Raw genomic sequence first — 19,730 nt, forward strand, 5'->3', positions numbered from 1 at the left:
CTCGGGGAGCAGCGCTGCTCCCCCCCAGCTCCCCTTCGCCCTCCTGGCTCTCTCTGCCGCCCACTGGGGACCCCCCTCACCTGCCAAGTCCGGAGCGCCGGTGGAAGTTGCATGCATGCATGCAGGGCGCCGCGTTGCCATTGCATTGCACTGCACTCCATGCAACGCCTGCACGCATGCATTGCCTTGCACGCCCGCCAAGGGGTCTCCCCGCGGTCCGATGCGTCCCCTCCGGCGTGGATGCAGCATTGCAAAAATAAACCCCCCCCCGACGCAGCCCTACCTGGGGGGCAGCCTCCGCCGCCGCCGCTCCGCCTCCGCGGGGATCCCCGGGCTCCATCCTGCCGCCCGATCTCCGCGGGGGCGCAGGCAGGCTGCGCGGGGTCTGCGCGGAAGAGCCCCTGCCCGCCCGGCCGCCGCCGCGCTCATTCCATGGCCGGGAGAAGAGCGCTTCAAACAAAACGCCCGGCCCGCCAGGCCACGCTGGGAAACATAGTTCACGCACCCCGCGCGGGCGCGGAGCCCAAGGGCGAGGGGACTACGGATCCCGGCAGCCCCCGCGCCGGGGACGGAGGGGGAGAGGCCGGGTGCAGGGATGGAGGGACGGGTGGGCGAGCGAGTGAGTGAGTGGCAGCTGCCAAGCCTTGGCCAAGAGCCAGGAAGGGCCTCCCCGGAGGAGGAGGAGGAGGAGGAGGAGGAGGAGGAGGAGGGAGGCGCAGAGCGGGAGGGAGGGAGGGAACCCCAGGGGTCATCTGGTGACGGCGCCCCAATCAAAAATTTGACTTAAAAAAAAAATCTTTCGAATTTTTTAATTTTTCCCGTGGCACACCAGGCAACATCTCGCGGCACACTAGTGTGCCACGGAACAGTGGTTGGGAAACACTGCTTTAGGCATCCCAGTAATGAAATGGACTACAACCAGAAATGCAAAATCTATAATCACAGTAAGTGAGTGGTGTCTGTTACAAAATACATCCCTCCCAAACTTACTGTAACACATGTTATTAGAAATAGGGTAGTTACTTTGTAATACCAGCATTGAATTCCAAAGCTGACTGTTTTTATATTGGTCAATTGAATTAGGCTGTTTGAAATAGTCTTCTTATACGTTCTTCAACTCGGTGTTTAACTGTTGCTCTTTATTTACCTTAATATGCTGAGTGACTCCTGCAGAGTTTGAAAAGCATGGCCACTAGAATTAAATTAGGACAATTACCTTTATTTGCATTAATTACACATCCTTTAACTCCTGTGGGAAAAGATATAGCACCGTTGCAATAGACCAAATTTGGGAAACTTGGCTCTCCTAGATGTTGCTGAATTGATTATTATTATTCCTGGAAGCTTCAAGTTATTGTTTATTTTCCAGCAGTAACTAAATATTTAAATTACAATGTGGTGTATGTATGCCACAGCAATAGCAGCCTTGGCAATGCCTCTTCATGTCACAAACCAGTGTTCATTAAGGTATGTTGGTGGCTCCACCGCTGGAACACAGTACCCAGAAAGAATCTCCTAATGCAGCCATTTTGCATTGTGTTTACATTTTGCTGCTTCTTAGTTGTGAGATGAAAATAGATGGCAATCAACTCAAATGATAACTTTTATTAGCCACTGTATTCTAGGGTCTAGATAACCTCTTAAAGTCTTACAAGGGTACCATTGACAGGATATAACTTCTAGTTTCTCTGATCCTATTAATTTTAATTGATCTTTATATATGTGTGCATGTGGATGTGTATTGCATACCACTTAGAAACCACAAATTTAAGTGATATATAAATTATTCTAAATAAATAATAAATGATTACTTAGCAAGTAGCAGCAAGGACCCCTGTGTGATATAGCCTGCTCACCAGACAAGGTTTAACTGGGTGGACATATTGGCTGCCCATGTCCTAAGTATGATCTTTATCTGCTTTTAGTTCTTCAGTAGTCATTGGGTAAATTCTATATGTTACTGGTTAGTAATACCTGGTTAATGTGAGTGTTTCACTCCACATAAATATTTAAATCCTTAATCTTCTCTTTTGCCACACGGAAAAAGAAGTCAACAAGACTAACCTAGAACTAAAGTATGGATATCACAAAGAGCATTGAAAATCTACTTCAGTAAACTTTGACAGTAGCAAACAAGTAATTACACAGGAATTTCAGAAATGTTGTTTAAATAATTAGTTCTTTATGCATTGAAAGCAAAGCAGGCTCATACTTGGGTGTAGGCACTGGAGTAAAGGAAGTTGAATGCTCTGAAATTGATAGCCTCGTTTCTTCTGGAATGTGATTTGTCAAATGAGGTGCATGCGACGCACTCCGGATTTCTTTTTCTTTTTCTTTAATTGATGTGGATTAAAGAAATGCACCACACCTCTGAATTAACCAGTTGGTGAATGGTGTGTGTGATCGAAGTATGAATCATAAAGCTAACGATTTATCACCACAGTGATATGATATATTAATGGCTTAAGGGGACGAGTAGTAAAATAGACCTTGGCTTTTAAACAGCAGTCATACAACAGTTGCCAAATGCCATTTTTGAAGCAGTCTTTTTCTGTTTTTCTGAGCCAGAACAGTAGAGTGGGCAGGGCTGTATTTAGCTTGGGGAGAACTGAACAACGCTATCTTTGCTGAGTGTTCATTTAAATATAATGTCATGCTGGCTACCAAAGCGATATGAGCAGGAAATCCACAGCTACTAGACATCTCTAATGTCAAAAACATATCAAAGGCAGGTAAGAGGCTCTTATCAAACCTTTTTATGAAAAGCAATGCCCTATCTAATACAGGATATCATTACCAAGGCTGTAGGGCAAAGGTAGCAGACACAGGGATGTGGGGATTAGTTAACATAGTTTGCGTCAACTTGGCCAGTGGAGAATGCTGCGCATTGCCTGCTGGGAAAAACCTCTGTTCTGTAATTCCTTCTGTATGCAGTTTCTAGTGAGATTAGACATTGTGATGCAAAGTATGCGCTGATCTCAATATGCAGAATGAGCTATTTAATGATGCCCAGCATGTTTCAGCTAGATGAGGTATTCCTCTAGGATTTTTTTTTTTAAAAAAAAGAGTACAACCTACTCCTTCTTCAGTACATTGAGATCGATTCTCTTTTTTTTGTCTACTCTAGTTGATGCATCCCATTTTTTGTGTGTGTTGAAAGTACAAGTTGTCAGCTAATTGCATTTCTTAAATGTCATACTTACTAAAGTACCTTAGAAATAAAACTGTTGGCTGCCTGTGATATTTATTTATTAAGGACATTTTTAAACCTCCCTTCATCAATTAATCCCAGAGTGGACTAAAACAGCAATTAAAGCAACAACTGTAACAAAATACTATTATTATTACTATTATTATTATTTTTAAATATAATTTTTAAGTTTTCCATATTTTATTACATTTCCATATGAAAAATAAAAAAATCCATAACTTAAAGCATTGCTTAAATAAAGCATCAACTTCCTTCCCTCCCTCTAACAGACTTCCACACACCTTTACCAATTTCTTCACATTCCTATATCCACTTTTTTACCTTATATCAATCTTTTAGCAATCACCTTCTTAAATGTAAATCAGCTCCTTAATTTCCCATTACCAAACATTTCAACACAAACCTACAAACGTTTTCAACTGTTTACAATTTTATTTCATATAAAGTATAAATTTGCCCCAGTCCTTTTGAAACAGTTCATCACGCCGATTCCGGATCTTTCCCGTCAGCTTTGCCAGCTCCACGTATTCGACCATCTTTACTTGCCAATCTTCCAATGTGGGGAGTTCTTGCTGCTTCCATTTCTGGGCCAGGAGTATTCTTGCAGCCGTTGTGGCACACATAAACAATTTTACATCTTTCGTTTGAATTTCCTCAATTAGCCCCAACAGAGAAGCCTCTGGTTTTTTACTGAAATTATACTTTACATTTTTCAATTCATTATATATAAAATCCCAAAGGCTTTGATCTTAGAGCAAGTCCACCACATATGCAAAAAATTCCCCTCTTTGTCCTTACATTTCCAGCAGGCTTTATCCTGATTCCTGTACATTTTGGCAAGCTTACTTGGTGTGATGTACCAGCGGTACATCATCTTCATTAAATTCTCTTTAAGTGCCAGTCATGCTGTAAATTTAATTGTTTTTGTCCACAATTTTTCCCACCTCTCAAAATCGATGTTGAGTCCCAAATCCTGAGCCCATCTTATCATAACACTTTTTACCTCCTCATCCTGTGTGTTCCACTCTAATAATATCTTATATATTTTTGACAGTATTTTCCTTTTACTACTCAACGGTTCTGTCTCAATTTTAGATTTATTACTTCCAAATCCATTTCTTTTATTGTCTTCTCGAAACACACCCTGTAGTTGGTGGTATTGCAACAAATTATTATTATTATTATTATTATTATTATTATTATTATTACAAATAAAATACATAATAAACATTCCAGCATACCAATTGCAGCAGCAGACTGATGTTCCACAAGTCTCTGGGCAAACAGATTTTAACCTGGCACTTAAATGTCAACAATGTCCATGCCATGCTTACTTCCAGAGAGAAGGTAGGTCATAACTGGGGTGCTACCACCAAGAAGGCCTTATCTTGTGTCATCACCCTAGTGCTGGAACAATGAAAAACTTCTCCTTGATCTAAGCACCCAGGCAGGCTGCCAACATGAAGTGGAATTTCATATACCTGGTCCCTCAAGTGATATCAGAGGGCTTTATAAGACAGTCATCTTAAATTTAGCCTAGAAATGATTAGGTCATGCAGCTTTGACCTTTCAGGATCAGTGTTCAGGATCCTTGATGTCTATCTCCAATTTCTTGCTTTGGCATACTGTACTAACTGTAATTTCCAGATTGTCTTTAAAGGCAGCTCCATGTAGAGGGCAATATCCAAATGATCAAATAATACAGACACTAGTATAACTCTTTAAAAAGATGAATGCCATTAGCAAAGAATGGTTCAGAAGAATGGTAATTTATGAAGGGGGTGGGAAGACATTTGAGGGTTTAGCAGCTATTTGTTTTTCTGGCTTGAATGTCGTTATGAATGCATTACTAATGCGTTAAGGCATAACAACCTAGCAGTTCCTGCCAACCTAGCAGTTCGAAAGCACATCAAAGTGCAAGTAGATAAATAAGTACCGCTCCGGCAGGAAGGTAAAGGGCATTTCCGTGCGCTGCTCTATGCTTCGCCAGAAGCGGCTCAGTCATGCTGGCCACATGACCCAGAAAAACTGTCTGCAGACAAACGTCGGCTCCCTTGGCCAGTAAAGCGAGATGAGCGCCACAACCCCAGAGTTGTTCACGACTGGACTTAACAGTCAGGGGTCCCTTTACCTTTACCCTTTAACCCTGTATGTTTAATGAAAGTTGCAGGAATGAATTGCAATGGGAACCTGCAGATTATGAATAGAGACACAGTATGGTAGACATAGTTTTGAACAAACTTTCAGGCCCTTGAAGTAAAACACCTTAAGAATGCAGCAAATTTGTTATCGGGGCCATTTCCCTGATATAATGTCACCTGTGCCCTCATTAAAAGATAGCATAGTCTTGCATTCCTAAGCATGAATAATCATTAGGGATGCTGATAGTCAACTCAAAACGTGTGGTTGCCCCTGACATTACTACAAACCTACAAAAATCAGTGTGAGGTTGGGGTCAATGTGTCTTCCTAGGTGAACTAGGATGGAAGGGTAGAGATCATACTTGCAGCTCCTGTGTGTTTCTGAAACCTACGGAACACAACAGCGTGGATCCTATTCTGCCCCTTCTCTATGTCCAAACTTGGGAGGGAGATTGGAACTTGTCACACTCACCAGGATAAGGGGGCCGGGGAGGTTTTTCACCATTCTGAGTAAAATTGCAGATTTGAGAAATAACATCCTATGTATATGTCTAAAAGGGAAGCATTCTCTTGTTTCCCATTTTCTGAAAAGACAGCTTATGATATGTTTTCTTTCTAGGCAGCTACTGGGAAAAGTTTTGGGAAGAACGACTTCCGTGCTGCTTTGGAAAATGGAGTCCTCCTGTGTGAGTAAGTATTTTTGACAAGAAAAGGCTAGCATTTATCTGTAAAGCTTTTTAAAGCTGTTGATGAGTGCAACAGCAGAAGCAGTTCTGCTCTTCTCAGGCTTACAAGACTTAGTATTTTGCTTTGTCTTCCAGGATGCCTTGCGCACCCCATGGCTAACATGAAAAATGTTTAATTGCAACTGAAAATATAATTGTGTGCGCTCTTGGGTGTTTTATTTAATGCATTTCTCTTCTATACTTTGTTTGATGCATATAAAACTAAATATTAACCACCTTCAACAGAGGCAATTTTGGTATAAACCTATCCACTTCTATTATTCCCATGCATAATGTGACACAGTCCTCCTCTTCAGCCAAGTGTTGCCAAAAAAATCTGCAGAGAAGGTGGGTTGTATCAACACCAATTCTGAGGATCGTTTAGTTCAGAGGTTGGGATCCTGTGGCCGTCCAGATGTTGATGAACTGCAGCTCTCAGAATCCCTGGCCATTGGTCATATTGGCTGGGGCTGATGGGCACCCAACAACATCTGGAAGGTGCTGGTGTGTTTTTCAATATGTATTACATGATACATATCACATGCAATATTTGTCATGTGTTTCCCCATATGTCCCTACCACCCCAATTCCAACATAAGTTGTGACGTGGTAAGAGAAAGAAATACACATGAGCATTCATTTGTATTTTCTCTCAAAATAAGCATTTTAAATATATGTATTTTTAAAAAACTGAGAATGTTTTGGAACATTAGAAAGTGTGTTCATCAGTGGAGAACCCCAAGTTCTTTCCTGTACATTAGCCTGGGATGTGTGAATCAAGTCAGTTTCTGTTGAAAGTCTATTTACAACTAAATTCCTCAATCATCTGAGGAGAGGGAGCTTTCTCTTCCTGGCTTCTCTTACATATTATCTAGCAAAAGGATACCCCAAAAGTGTCAGTATTTGGGAATGCTATGGTACTATTCTCCCAGTGCCCCAACCTTTTTAAACATCAGCATGGTACTTCTCCCTCTCTTCCTCTGCCACATGTTTAATAAGTAGTTGTGGTTTTTGGAAAGGTTTAAAACTCCTACCAGGTACCCTTTTCAAAGATATATTTTCCTAAGTGCTTTTGTCATATTTGGCAATAGAAATGTGAAAATATCTGGCATTTGGCAGATGAAACTGCCCCCGTTTTTGAAGCTTCCCTTCATTCATACTAATGAGCATCCACTTGCAATCAAGAAAGATCTTGGATGATAGCCTTTAGAAATGAAATTCTTTCTGAGAATGCAAAGCTGCACTGCTGCAACTTGTTTAATTCTATGGTTAGGGTTTATAGATCATTCACTTGATGTTCTCCCCTCCACTTATTCTCAAGTATTTGTGAGCGAACTGAGAAAAAAACGTTTTTACCTGTTGGCATGCTGTTGTATATAAATGGAAGACCTTCAATTACAGCGATCTAGGGCACCAGGCTTGTGGGAGACAGAGCTGTTACTGTTTCTGAAGTTTTATTTTGCTTCAGATACTGTATTTATAGGCAATTTTTCAACTTTGTCATAATGAATCTTCCTAAATTAAGACCTTTGGAGTCCATGCCTCATTCTTGGTGGGGCTGGTTCACACATATAGCTCACCACCTGACAACCATCACATCAAGTGATGACATGCATATGTGATTTATCTTAACGCCTTTAAGTAGAGTTAGTCCACAAAACCCTGGCAAGTAAGCAGTTGTGAGCTACTTGCCTGTGTGAACCACTCTGTTAGGACTGTCAAAACTGGAGGCAGAATATTGATTGAGTTCTGCCTTGTTAAAAATCTGCTTTGGGGAGTCTTGGGTGCTGCCTGTTCACATAACACTGTGTAACTGTAGCTGCTGCCAGCTGGACTAAGCCCAGCGTTCATTTCAGCTCCAGTTTTGTATGTTGAACTGGTCAGTGCTCTAGTTGGACCTGCTTTGTAAGTGTATGATGAATCTCCCAGTTGTGTAAATTGGCTGTGATGCATATGCTACAAGAGGGTACTGAACAACTTTGTTCCAAGTCACATTTGTTTGTCCTTCTCTGTAGTAATGATGGGAGTGATGACTAATACTTTCCCCCCTCTTCTTCGTAGCAAAGTGTAGTCTTATCTTACATGGGTGGTGTTTGCTTTTGTTCTGTCTGGGTAAGGGAACTGGTCCTTGCTTGGTCAGTACAACTTTTCTAAACGAGGAGCACAAGAGTTCCCCAGAAGCTTATTAGAGGCTATTCCCAATGAATTGAAGTTCATGAATTCCCAAAATTGAAAATGGTGCATAAGCCTCTCTAAAAGACAACCCCGCCCGTCCCTTTCACTAGTCTCTTCTTACAATGTGATGGTTGCATTCTCTGTGCAGTTGAAGCTGTGGTGAGACCGGCAAAAGGTCTGGCCAGCAGTTCTTGTGAACCATCAGCTCTAAGACACTCCCAAACTCTCGCAATGCACAGGGGGGGGATTCCTTGGCGGGTAAATCCAAGGGTTCCCAGAAGGTAGAAAGTTTGAAACAACTTTTTTTTTTAAAATAGCAGGTTGCACAAAACAAAACAGAAAAGATTCTTGTCTATGCATGCAGCTTCATGGTACGAACAGCAATATTTTGTGTAATTACCGTACATTGTATTTGTTTAGTATGTATTTTCCCATGCTTAAAGATTTTTGTTTCTTTGTTTTACATTTCCAAGTCTTTTGATACTTACGTGTACACATGCATATGTTATATTTTTTATCAGTAGAAAAGCTGAGGCAAAGGCAGTTGTCATCTGTTTAATTGATTCATATAGTTTAAATGAGAGGAGCAGTACTTTGTAATTTTAATGCTTATGTTTAGCCCTAGAGTAAAATTGCATTATAAAACCTGGTTAACTCTCATTCTTTTCTAGTCTAATTAACAAGATCAAACCTGGCATCATTAGAAAGATTAATCGTCTGTCAACACCAATAGCTGGTCTGGTAAGTCGTAAAGAATATTTTTGCATTGTCAGTTTTGCTTTCTGGATTTTGTTTATTGAAATTAGCATTGGCAAATTGGATTTTTAGAGGTGATATTAATATAAGGTTTGGGTGCAGTACTGGCCATTTGTGCCCTCTCATCAGCCCCAGTATGGCAGGAGGTCAGGGATGATGGGAATTGTAGTCCAACAACATCTGGCTTCCCCCTTGTGGTTTGCATGTTACAGTATAGACTTACTAGATGTTCACAACATGTTCTTAATGTATTGATATTGGTAAAGCTATGCCAAGCCTAGTAATGTACAGCAATATTTTCCTTGAATTGGGTTTCATCTCATTCTTCATACCAACACAATTACTAAGCATTACTAATGTTGCCTTTAAAAGGATAGTCGTCTCTCTCTCTTTACTTCCTGCCTCCATATGCAACATCTGGGTCACGTTTTAAAGTAACTTATCTAGTGTTTTATTCACTCCCACCATGATCCCCTATCTTTCCTCCAATGATGGTATTCATTTAAATTTAACAAACTCTCCTGCCGTTGCTAAGCAAATGAATTATATTTTGAAACAGCAGATTAGTTTGTTTCATTGCACCATTTGAAACAGAAAATGTATTTTTAATAGGGATAAGCAACTTCAGGTCTAGGGGCTCTTAACACTTCCTATGTTGGACACATTAGCTATTTCCCCCCTGGGGGATACAGGTAGATATATTTTTACACCACATTCCCTTGCGCAGTGAGTCAACATTTAACCCTTCCATAGCAGGAAGAGTGATACTGAACCAAAATAGACATTTTATGGCAGATTACCACTGAAGAAAGGGTAAAAATGCTTTTCTGCTTACCAAAGAAAAGCATGTTGGGGGCAGATCCATCATAGATGTCTATGCAGCATCTAGCGTGGTCCTCAGAAGATGAGGAGAACTAGAGAGCAACTTTATTGCTGATGGCATAAGTGCAGTGTAGGGGGGGGGATCAGAAGCCTTGGTATCTTAAGGTGAGCATCCGTGTTGTATAATGAGAGGGGCTGTACCAAGACACAGCTCTTCACCTACTGGAAGATGTTTGGGAGAAGGGAGGTATTGATAGCCAGCCTTTTTAGATGTGTTAAAAATATCTCACCAGTTGGAACGTGAGTTGCTGACCAAAATGTTTATAGGTAATAAATTATTTTTAAAACAAAGAAGAGGTGAGTTCCCTCAGGTGAAGTAGTATTTTAATGCCTTGGGCATGGTAGGTAGGATTATTTTTAGAACAGAACCCGTAGCATTCTTCACAGTACTGTTCGTCACTAAGCACATTTGAATGTTATTTCTCTTGAAAATGTTTGGGGAGCGATTGAACGTTTTGAATCGGGCATTGTGTACTGCAGGAAGGGCAGCATTCCAATTAGCAAATTCCATCTGTGTGATGCTCTTTACATAAAAAAAGCATGCAGTGAAAGCTGGGCTTCTTAAGCTGCAAATAAGATGCGAATCGACTTGTGAAGCAAGCATTTCCATAGGAAAACTAAGAGTGTGTTGCTGGGGTGGGGTGGGGGTTGAGGAAGCTAAACGAAAAGACAAATATGTTCTGAAGTATGCATATCTAAGGCAAGTAAAGGCCTCTCACAGGTGAAGGAAGTAGTCCTTGCCATTAAAAAACCTCACAATAATGCATGAGGGCATGGAACCAAACTTCTGCAGCAAAACGTGCATTGTGATTGTGTTAGTTAGCTACACAAGTACGCCCGGTCCCAGCTTGGTTGCAGAGATAGTCTGCTGTGACTTGGCATTGTATAGAATTGACAAACAGAGGAAAAATGTAAGCATATGTCCGTATACATCAGGAGTGAGGGCAATGCAAGGGCCACACTTCTTCTGGGCAAACTTTCAAGGGCCCCATGAGCAGGCAAAAATGAACAGAGCAATGAATTACCTCTGTATCACTGTGTGTCTAGTTTCTGCACACATCTCTGTATCCTTCATCCCAACAAGAGGCGTTATCAGAATTCAAAGACACAATCCAACCAGCTGAAAGGTGGGTGGGTGGGTTGCCAGTGAGGGAAGTATTATGGGCTGGCTGTGTGTGATGGGGGAATGTCCTGAAGATCTTGGGGCCATATTTGGCTCCTGCAACTGAGATGTCTCCTCCCACCACCTGCTGTACATATTTTCTTTTCTCTATACTGTATGTGCTGAAGCTTGTATCTCTGAGTGTTTTGTTAGTGTAGTATATGTTCCATGCAGCCCACAAACAAATTTATAAATGGCAGCAAGCTCCTTTACAACAGGAAGGGTTTTCTGTCCCTGTGCTAGACAGTTGAAAACTTTACATGAACTTTCCTCTGTAGTCCTATTGTGCACACTTGCTGCATGTGGGTGTGTCCTGAGCTGTTGGGGATAATGTTCGCAGTGGAAGCACAAACAAGTCAACAAATGGTATTTGTGGATGATTAAACACAGCAGCGGAGCTAAGGCGTTCAAAGGTCATTGATGCCATAAAGGGTAAGCATACTTTTGCCTGCCCTGTTAAGAGATTGTTCTGTATTGTGTTTCCTGCTTACCGCTGGAATTGCAGCTGGAACCACGGCAGGTCTGAACCACAAACCAGTTAAGCCAGAGCAAATAGTTTCTAGTGGGTGTAGCATTTTTGAGCATCAGGGCCCTGCAATGTTTTCAAGCTGAATTCTTAGTAAATGTACTCCTGGCTTCAGTGTAGGAGGCAATGCGTTGGCAACCCTGGCAATGGGCGGATGAGGAATGTGCAACATTTGCCCTGCCCTTTACACTTCCTGGGCAGCTGTCTAGATTCAGGCAACTTTTAGCCTGTATTTCTTCTCCAACTCTGGTTTGACAAGTGAGTGTTTGTGTGATGTGCCACCACTGCTGTTTGTCAACGTTCCCCTCTGTTAACAAAACTACCAAGTGTCAACAGAAGCACATACTCCAGAAGACTGTGCCGTTCTACAGAGTGATGTGTGTTCTGAAGTTTATAGCAATAAAAGCAAGTGTCAACTGTAGCAGCCTGTTCACAGGAAGCAAATGCAGAAAAGGTTTAATGGACTGAAAGAAACCTCCAAGCTTCAAATGAATCTCTGCACCTGTTATGTTTTCAGATAATATGGTACCTTGAGAGTTAAACTGCTCTACTTCATTTCACATTGAAATCCTTTACCTTGCACCTGAGACACTCTAAAGAAACTATGGGAATCGTAGGTGGTAGCCTTGTATATATTCAGGCATTCTTAGTTGCCAATATCTCCCTAAAGTTGTCTTCTCCTAATGCCATATTCTGGCATTCTTAGGTCATATTACAAACTTTTGTTATTACAAAACTAAGGCCCGCTAAAGGGACACGGGTGGTGCTGTGGTCTAAACCACAGAGCCTAGGGCTTGCCAATCAGAAGGTTGGCGATTCAAATCCCCACGACAGGGTGAGCTCCCATTGTTCGGTCCCAGCTCCTGCCAACCTAGCAGTTCGAAAGCACGCCAAAGTGCAAGTAGAGAAATAGGTTACGCTCCGGCGGGAAGGTAAACGGCGTTTCCGTGCGCTGCTCTGGTTCACCAGAAGCGGCTTAGTCATGCTGGCCACATGACCCGGAAGCTGTATGCCGGCTCCCTCGGTCGGTAAAGTGAGATGAGCGCCGCAACCCCAGAGTCGTCCGTGACTGGACCTAATGGTCAGGGGTCCCTTTACCTTTAAGGCCCGCTAAAGTACTGGTCTCAGCTCATCCCTTATTCCAAAACACTTTTATCAGTACCCTTATATGAGACCTTCTTGGGCTCTTTCTGCTTGTATCCCAAGAGGAAGTAGGTTCTAGGGGAGGGAAAGGAGCCAGAGAAGGCACCACCAGAAGACTGTTAAACTGAAGACATAGAGATATTTTTTAAAAATCAACCCGGATCATACATCAGCCTTCCTGATTCCGGTACGTTCCATGTGTTTTGAGCTACAACTCCCATCAGCTGTAGTCAGCATGGGGAATGGTCAGGGGTGATTATAACCCAAAATATGATTGGTTCACCAGGTTGGGAATAGTAGAACACAGCAGTAATGTCTAAATGTCAGTAACCCATCAGAAGAGTTGGATAAGTCTTTTGAGGCCCTCTAGTTCAACCTCCTGCCTCAGTTTCAAGCAATTTCATGCTGAAATATCTCCAATAGATATATTTTTGTGCACATCATCTGCTAGGTAACTGGTTCCATTGTCACACTGCTGTCAATAAATTTAGAATCATGGAATTGTAAAGTTGGAAGGACCCAGAGTGTCATCTACTCCAATCCCCTGCAATGCAGGAAAACCTTCAGCCCACACCTATAATCTTTTAACTGAAGCTCGTTCGTTCTTGTCCTATATGTTTCTATAAGATCCTTCTAACTACTGCATATTCCTCTCTCCCCCTGCCCCCCATGGCAACGTTTTGTAAATTTATTCATTATTCAATCATTTCCAATACAGACCACTTTTCACCACAGGAGGTCAAAAAATGGTTTGCATTTTTTATGTTTTGTCATCTCTTTCACTGTCTTAACTATTCTAAACCCTGGCTTTAAAAGGGTGATAAGCACAGACATTTTGTATCTTTAGTAAAGGTAAAGGGACCCCTGACCGTTAGGTCCAGTCGGAAACGACTCTGGGGTTGTGCCGCTCATCTTGCTTTACTGGCCGAGGGAGCCGGCGTACAGCTTCTGGGTCATGTGGCCAGCATGACTAAGCTGCTTTTGGTGAACCAGAGCAGTGCATGGAAACGCCGTTTACTTTCCCGCCGGAGTGGTACCTATTTATCTACTTGCACTTTGACGTGCTTTCAAACTGCTAGGTTGGCAGGAGCAGGGACTGAGCAATGGGAGCTCACCCTGTTAGGGGATTCAAACGACCGACCTTCTGATCTTTAGTACCTTTCCCTAAATCAGACCGGGAGGGAACTTTCATCTTGGCACAGTGATACCTAAGGTTTGCAGGTCTTCCAAATCCTTCCATCTGATGGAAGGGGATGTTTCTGTTTCCTGTAGTGTGTTCACTTAGCCCAGGGAGCTATTTGTCAGCTGTGCAGCCCCTGTAACTGAGAGAGGCAGCTGAAGCCAGATCAAAAGCAGGTTTGCCAAGGGAATAGTAAGTAAGTGGCTGAACTGGTGAAAGAAGCATTCGGCTCCCTTTGCCCGATGAGTAGAGCCGATTGCCCTGATATGTAACAATATTAAATGCTGTGCATCCCTCTTCAGTATATAAAATGTATGTGCCCAGTTCAGCACCAAGTAAAGGAAGAATTATGTGTCTTTTATATGCTTGGTTTGTGTAATTCTCCATTTTTAATCATGTGGACGGGCAAAGAGCTATGCATAGTGTGAAAGTGTGCCCCAGACATGAAAGCTGTTGGCTTTGTGATGTTGTCATCGTGAGCTACTTTTTAAAGACAGTGTAAAGATTTAAATGTACTGTCTGACCTTTGAGATTTACTCCCTATTTTATATTGGTTTGAAGTGTTGGACTTTGCCTTCACATGAGGTCTTCCATCCCAAATACTATAACTGTGTCTACAGTAGTAGAAATGTGATTTGACTTACAGTTTGTGTGTGTGCAAGAGAAAGAGAGGGAGATTTTGAGTTTATAAATTATACCCTTGCAATATCTCTGCTGGCTTTAGATGCAACAGATTAGGGGAAGCTGGCTGCAAAAGAAGGCAGAAAATGTGGGAGGAGAGTTACAGTTTAGTTGCACACTCTACGCGCAGGCTCCCCTGTGCTCAGGTAAAAATTATGTTCACTGCTAAACTTGTTACCACCAGTGGTCTAGTTAGGCCTTCTCTATCAAAGTTGCATCAATCTTTAGTGCAGCCGGGAGACAAGCAACTTTGGTTCTTCTCCTTTTTACATAGATGGAATGTCGCAGTCAGCTGAGATTAGTGTCTGGGAATTCTGGGCTTCCCACTCATGTGACCAGCCGCCTGTTTCTCTCCATGCGCCATAAAGATAATTAGTAATTCTAATGCCTGTGTGATGAATACTTAGTTACAAAGGCTTTTTGCCCTCTGAATGCAAAAACCAAAGCCAGGTATTTGTTGTGCTGTTTCTAATAAATGGGGTGTGAGTACCAATGTGCAGCTCTGACTTGGTTAACTACATGCACCTCCAAGCATGGAACTGAATTACAGTGGTACCTTGTCTACTGTTCACCTCGTCGATCGCCCATTCTGTCGAACGTCCGTGGCAAACCCGGAAGTACCAGAACGGGTTACTTCTAGTTTCGCCACATGTGCAGAAGCACAAACCGCTCCGCGCACGTGCGCAGACGCGGCACTTTGCCCAGCGTCCTTTTCGGCCAGCGACCAGGGCTCCAGAACGGATCCTGGTTGCAAAACAAGGTACCACTGTAATCGTAGAATGCATAAGCTTTTATGGCCCAACATGATAAATTCCCTATGTATGAAAAAACTCATTTTATAACTCTGTAGATCTTGAGATTGTAGTCTGGAAGTATCCCTCACAATTTTGATTATTTATGATCCATAGGAGTTAAAGGGAGGTAAAAACACATACACACAAAATACAAAAATTCAGGTAATTCCAAATCATGAGAAATTTTTATTTTCTTCCTTAGACTTAACATTTATTATGTGCTCCAATGTTTGAAAATGATCACTATGTTTTAGTCCACATCTGCTGTAAAATTTGGGGCATGGCCATTGTGAAAAGTTGAGTTATGCTGCCACAGAAATATTAGTTAATGTTTGAAACATATAAACTGCCCTAATCCCTGTTTTCTGCAGGTGGATTTTTTTGGTCCAGGAAATTCTCCTTGGAACTTTGTTTCTAATGCCCTTTCTGAGACTTGCCTCTAGGCTGAACATACGGTACTTTCTAATGAATGAAGGTTTATTATTATTATTATTTTAAGCAGCAATTTCAAAAAGGAAACACTGTTAAGACTTAGTCTTCCCCTGTATTATTTTTTTTAACCACTGAAAGTTTTTGGTGCACAAGGTGTGCTTTTAAAGGCCAGCCCCTCACTCTCAGCCTGAACTTCCTCACAGAGCTGTTATGAGGATAACATGAGAAGGAGGAGATCTGTATATAAACCACCATGAGCCCCTTGCAGAAAAGGTGGGGTGTTAGTAGCCACTGCTGCTACTATACACTTCCTAGTTGGATCTGTCTGTGTCCTGGTTGTAATCTACTACAGCACTGCACCAGTGGCCCTTCTTTATAATTAGGGCAATTGCTTCACTTTCTGATTCCAGCCAATTGGGACCATGCCAGTATGGAGCCAATCATGTGTAGCTGTATACGAAAGTCACAGCTCTTGAAGGGGGAGAGGAATGAATATTGGCCTCTTGCCGACAAAGCAACTGGGCAGAAACATTTGTCTTCGCATGGTGTGCTGGCAGAAAACTGCTCACCAGAACAGCATAGAAAGGCAAGAAGACCAATCTGATTACGACCTGTAAAAAGAGCAAAAAGTGGACAGTGTCCTGGGGGGGGCACTGATTTATGTGAAATCCACACACACCAGTTTTGGCTCATCGGTAATAAGGACAGGTAGGGAAAGTATAGACTAGGGGCGGGGGTGGGGAATGTTAACTCTTGCATATAAGCATTATTTTGAAAGCAAATTAATAGGAACTGTACACTTGATTGAAGATAATGATATACCAGTAACCAGCTTATATGCAGAAGTTAACATTCCCCACCCCTTGGAAAGGCATAAACTAGTTTTTGTACTGTTGGGTATGCACAAAAACACTTTGGAGATCTTGCAGGAAAGTGAATTGCAAAGAGAGTTGTGATAAGAAGTTGGGAGAGTTTCTGCTTCTAGAACTGTGTTATGTGCTGAGTTGAATAGGATCCAAAAGGCAGCAGTCTGATTGGTCCTAGAACAATAGGATCCAGAATGCAGCAGTCTGGTCCACAGGAGCCACCCAATCCAGCTCCAGGTGGAAGTGAATCTGCAACCTGATTGGCCTATAGGTGAATCCTGGAATTAGCCAGTCATGTGGGGCCCATTGAGTAAATAATGTATATAAAGCAGACATTCTGGGGGAACTTCCATTCCTTCTCACCACTATGAGCTGAATAAAGAGCATGAAATCCGCTCTCGACTCCGAGTATATTTCAAACTGCATTTTATGAAATTAGTAACGGCACCCTTGTTTGCACATCGCATTGAAACATAGTTAGAAACAAACCTTGGTTTAACTTGAGTGAGCAGCATGATGGTCAGAACTTATTGCTGTGTGCCTTTTCCCACTCCTGTTCCCACATCATTGGGGAAACAAGCCAGTGTCTGGCTTGCCATGACTTCTGAAATCAGGCTTATGCCTTGTTCTCTCCCTTCAAACCAAACCTTGGCTGGAAGCCGGTGTGGTTTACTCTCTCCCCTCCCACTGCAGTCATTTGTGGCAGGAGAAAAATGAACAAGCCCCTCCCCCCTCCCCATGCCCCCTTCTTCTGCCTTGACTGGCGTAAGCTGGCAGGGTTTTCGAACTGGTGGTTTTGCCTCAAAGGAATTCTTCCCCCTTCTCAGCCTCCATAGGATTGCTCTGTAAATATTCCAGTGCAAATACTTTTGGCTATTGGAATCTGAGATCAGCTTTGAGATCTTATGCAGTATGTAAAATTAACCGGGCGCACTGTAGATTACTTAATTAATATGTCAGATATGGTAAATCAGAGTCCCAATCCCACCATAACATTTACCAATTCATTTACCCCAGAACATATTCATAGGGAGAAGACCACCAGTGCCATTTTTAAGTAAAAACTGCTGTTGTAAACTGTCTGTACACTTGTGTGTGTGGGGGGGAATAGTCTGATTTTACTTCTAGATTGAACATGGTGTTGCGAACGGCACAGCTGGGGTGGCTACCCATATTCTAGTCCATCTGATCTCTATCAAAGGCTTCCACAAGAAATCTTACAGATTGTTAGAGTCCCCAGCTTCAGGTTGAGCTGAAAACAGGTTGTCTGCTGAAAACAAAACAGAATAATAATAAAAATCAATTGAAGATGGGATTTGTAAAATTCACATAGGACACTAAAAGATGCTTTGGTTCCTCAGTCCTCTTGTACAGCTAGAAGCAGGGACATTGGTAGAGTTAATCTTGCTTTCCATGAAACCTGCCTTGTTATACAAAAACCAAACATTGTGTTGTAAAATTAATTCTGGCCAGTTACTTAACAAGCCAACTTCAAATCATAGGTTATGAAGCTAGCTTGTTAAACTAAGCAGATTTAAACACACAAACAAACAAACAAACAAACTAGAGAACCTGGTTTAACTGTAGTGCTAATCTGGGTACAGTGGTGCCCCGCAAGACGAATGCCTCGCAAGACGGAAAACCCGCTAGACGAAAGGGTTTTCCATTTTTGAGCTGCTTTGCAAGACGATTTTCCCTATGGGCTTGCTTTGCAAGACGAAAACTTCTTGCGAGTGTTCCGATTTTTCCCCGCTTCCCCCCCTTTTTCTAAGCCGCTAATAGCCTTTTAGCCGCTAATCCGCTAAGCCTTTAATAGCCGCTAAACCGCTAATAGCGCTAATCCGCTAATAGGGTTGCTTCGCAAGACGAAAAAACAGCTAGACGAAGAGAATCGCGGAACGGATTATTTTCGTTTTGCGAGGCACCACTGTATCCTTAAACTCTGCCAAAGGCATCCTTGTGACAATGAAGGAGAGGTACGGTAGCTCTTTCCTGCTTTTCTTTGCAATGTTAAACCATGGTTTAGCATCATGTGTGAATGCAGCCGTTTAAGCACCCTTTTTTGCTTTATCTTTATGAATCTCCAGTCTTAACATAAATATTGCTAGACCCTTCTGATTTGGTATTAAAGCTCATGTTTAGGTCCTTAGAAAGTTCTCTTTCACTCAGCCAAGAGTAGAAAAAGATGTGTGTGTTGTGTTATGTGGGTGAAATGTTTTAAAAGGAAGGGATGCCAAAATTCTGGGGTGGGTGGGGGATTCTACATAACTGTGGACAACAGTTCATAACTTAGAAAACTTTGAGGCACATGACTTTGATTTTTTTAAAATGAAAAGTTGAGAGTGTTAATGTAATTATAAATTATGGTTTTTAGAATTTGTCTTAGAAGGTGGAGTGGTCTTTGCTGTTTCACATTCACTGGTAAATATGGACTCTGTTACTAAATATTTGAATTGGCATATTCACTTCTAATACTGATGGGTATAGTAATACAATGTTCTTACAATGTCATGATTCATTAGATTCTACTTACGTAGCTCTTGGTATGCCCAATCCCTTACGTTCCCTTGCTGTTTAAGTTTTGTGAGGTATTAAAGGAATTAAACAAAAATCTTTCTAATGCAACTTAAGGTGGTCAAAATAAACACTGAAAGTCATTGAGTAAGGATGTGTGTATATTTAACAGCAACCTTTGGACTCGTAGACTCTGTGCATATATTTCATGCTAATTAATTCATACTCATTAAGTCTAGTTCTGGTTTTGCTTGCATAACACTGGTTTGAATAGTACATAAACCGGAGTGGCAGGCATGTAAATAATGGTAGAAAACAGTCCAAAATATGTGTTGGAAGATTGAATCTTCCTATGGCCTGGAGAAACTCCTGTAGTTTTTGCATCATAAACTAAGTGTTCTAATTTAGTTTAGGCTTCCTCTTCAAACCTAACCTCCCACCCACCCCGCCTCTCTGGTTGAATGTTAAAGATGTGCCATAACTTGTATTTCTGATACTACGTAAAAGCTGTTTGTCCTAGCCGAATAATGCCATGTTGGTAC

The 19,730-nt window shown here is 41.9% G+C and overlaps 1 protein-coding gene across 10 annotated transcripts in view; it reads left to right on the top strand.

Annotated features, from left to right (window-relative positions):
* Positions 1-19,730, top strand: part of LMO7 (LIM domain 7) — a 148,682-nt gene that overhangs the window by 45,052 nt on the left and 83,900 nt on the right. For all 10 annotated transcript variants that reach the window (XM_081198243.1, XM_081198239.1, XM_081198242.1 and 7 more), the window contains 2 exons: positions 5,972-6,042; positions 8,924-8,993. In XM_081198243.1, coding sequence (XP_081054369.1) covers positions 5,972-6,042; positions 8,924-8,993 — 141 coding nt within the window. The remainder of the gene's footprint in view (positions 1-5,971; positions 6,043-8,923; positions 8,994-19,730) is intronic.

Source organism: Podarcis bocagei (genome assembly GCF_964188305.1).
Source record: "Podarcis bocagei genome assembly, chromosome: 6".
Classification (NCBI taxonomy): Eukaryota; Metazoa; Chordata; class Lepidosauria; order Squamata; family Lacertidae; genus Podarcis; species Podarcis bocagei.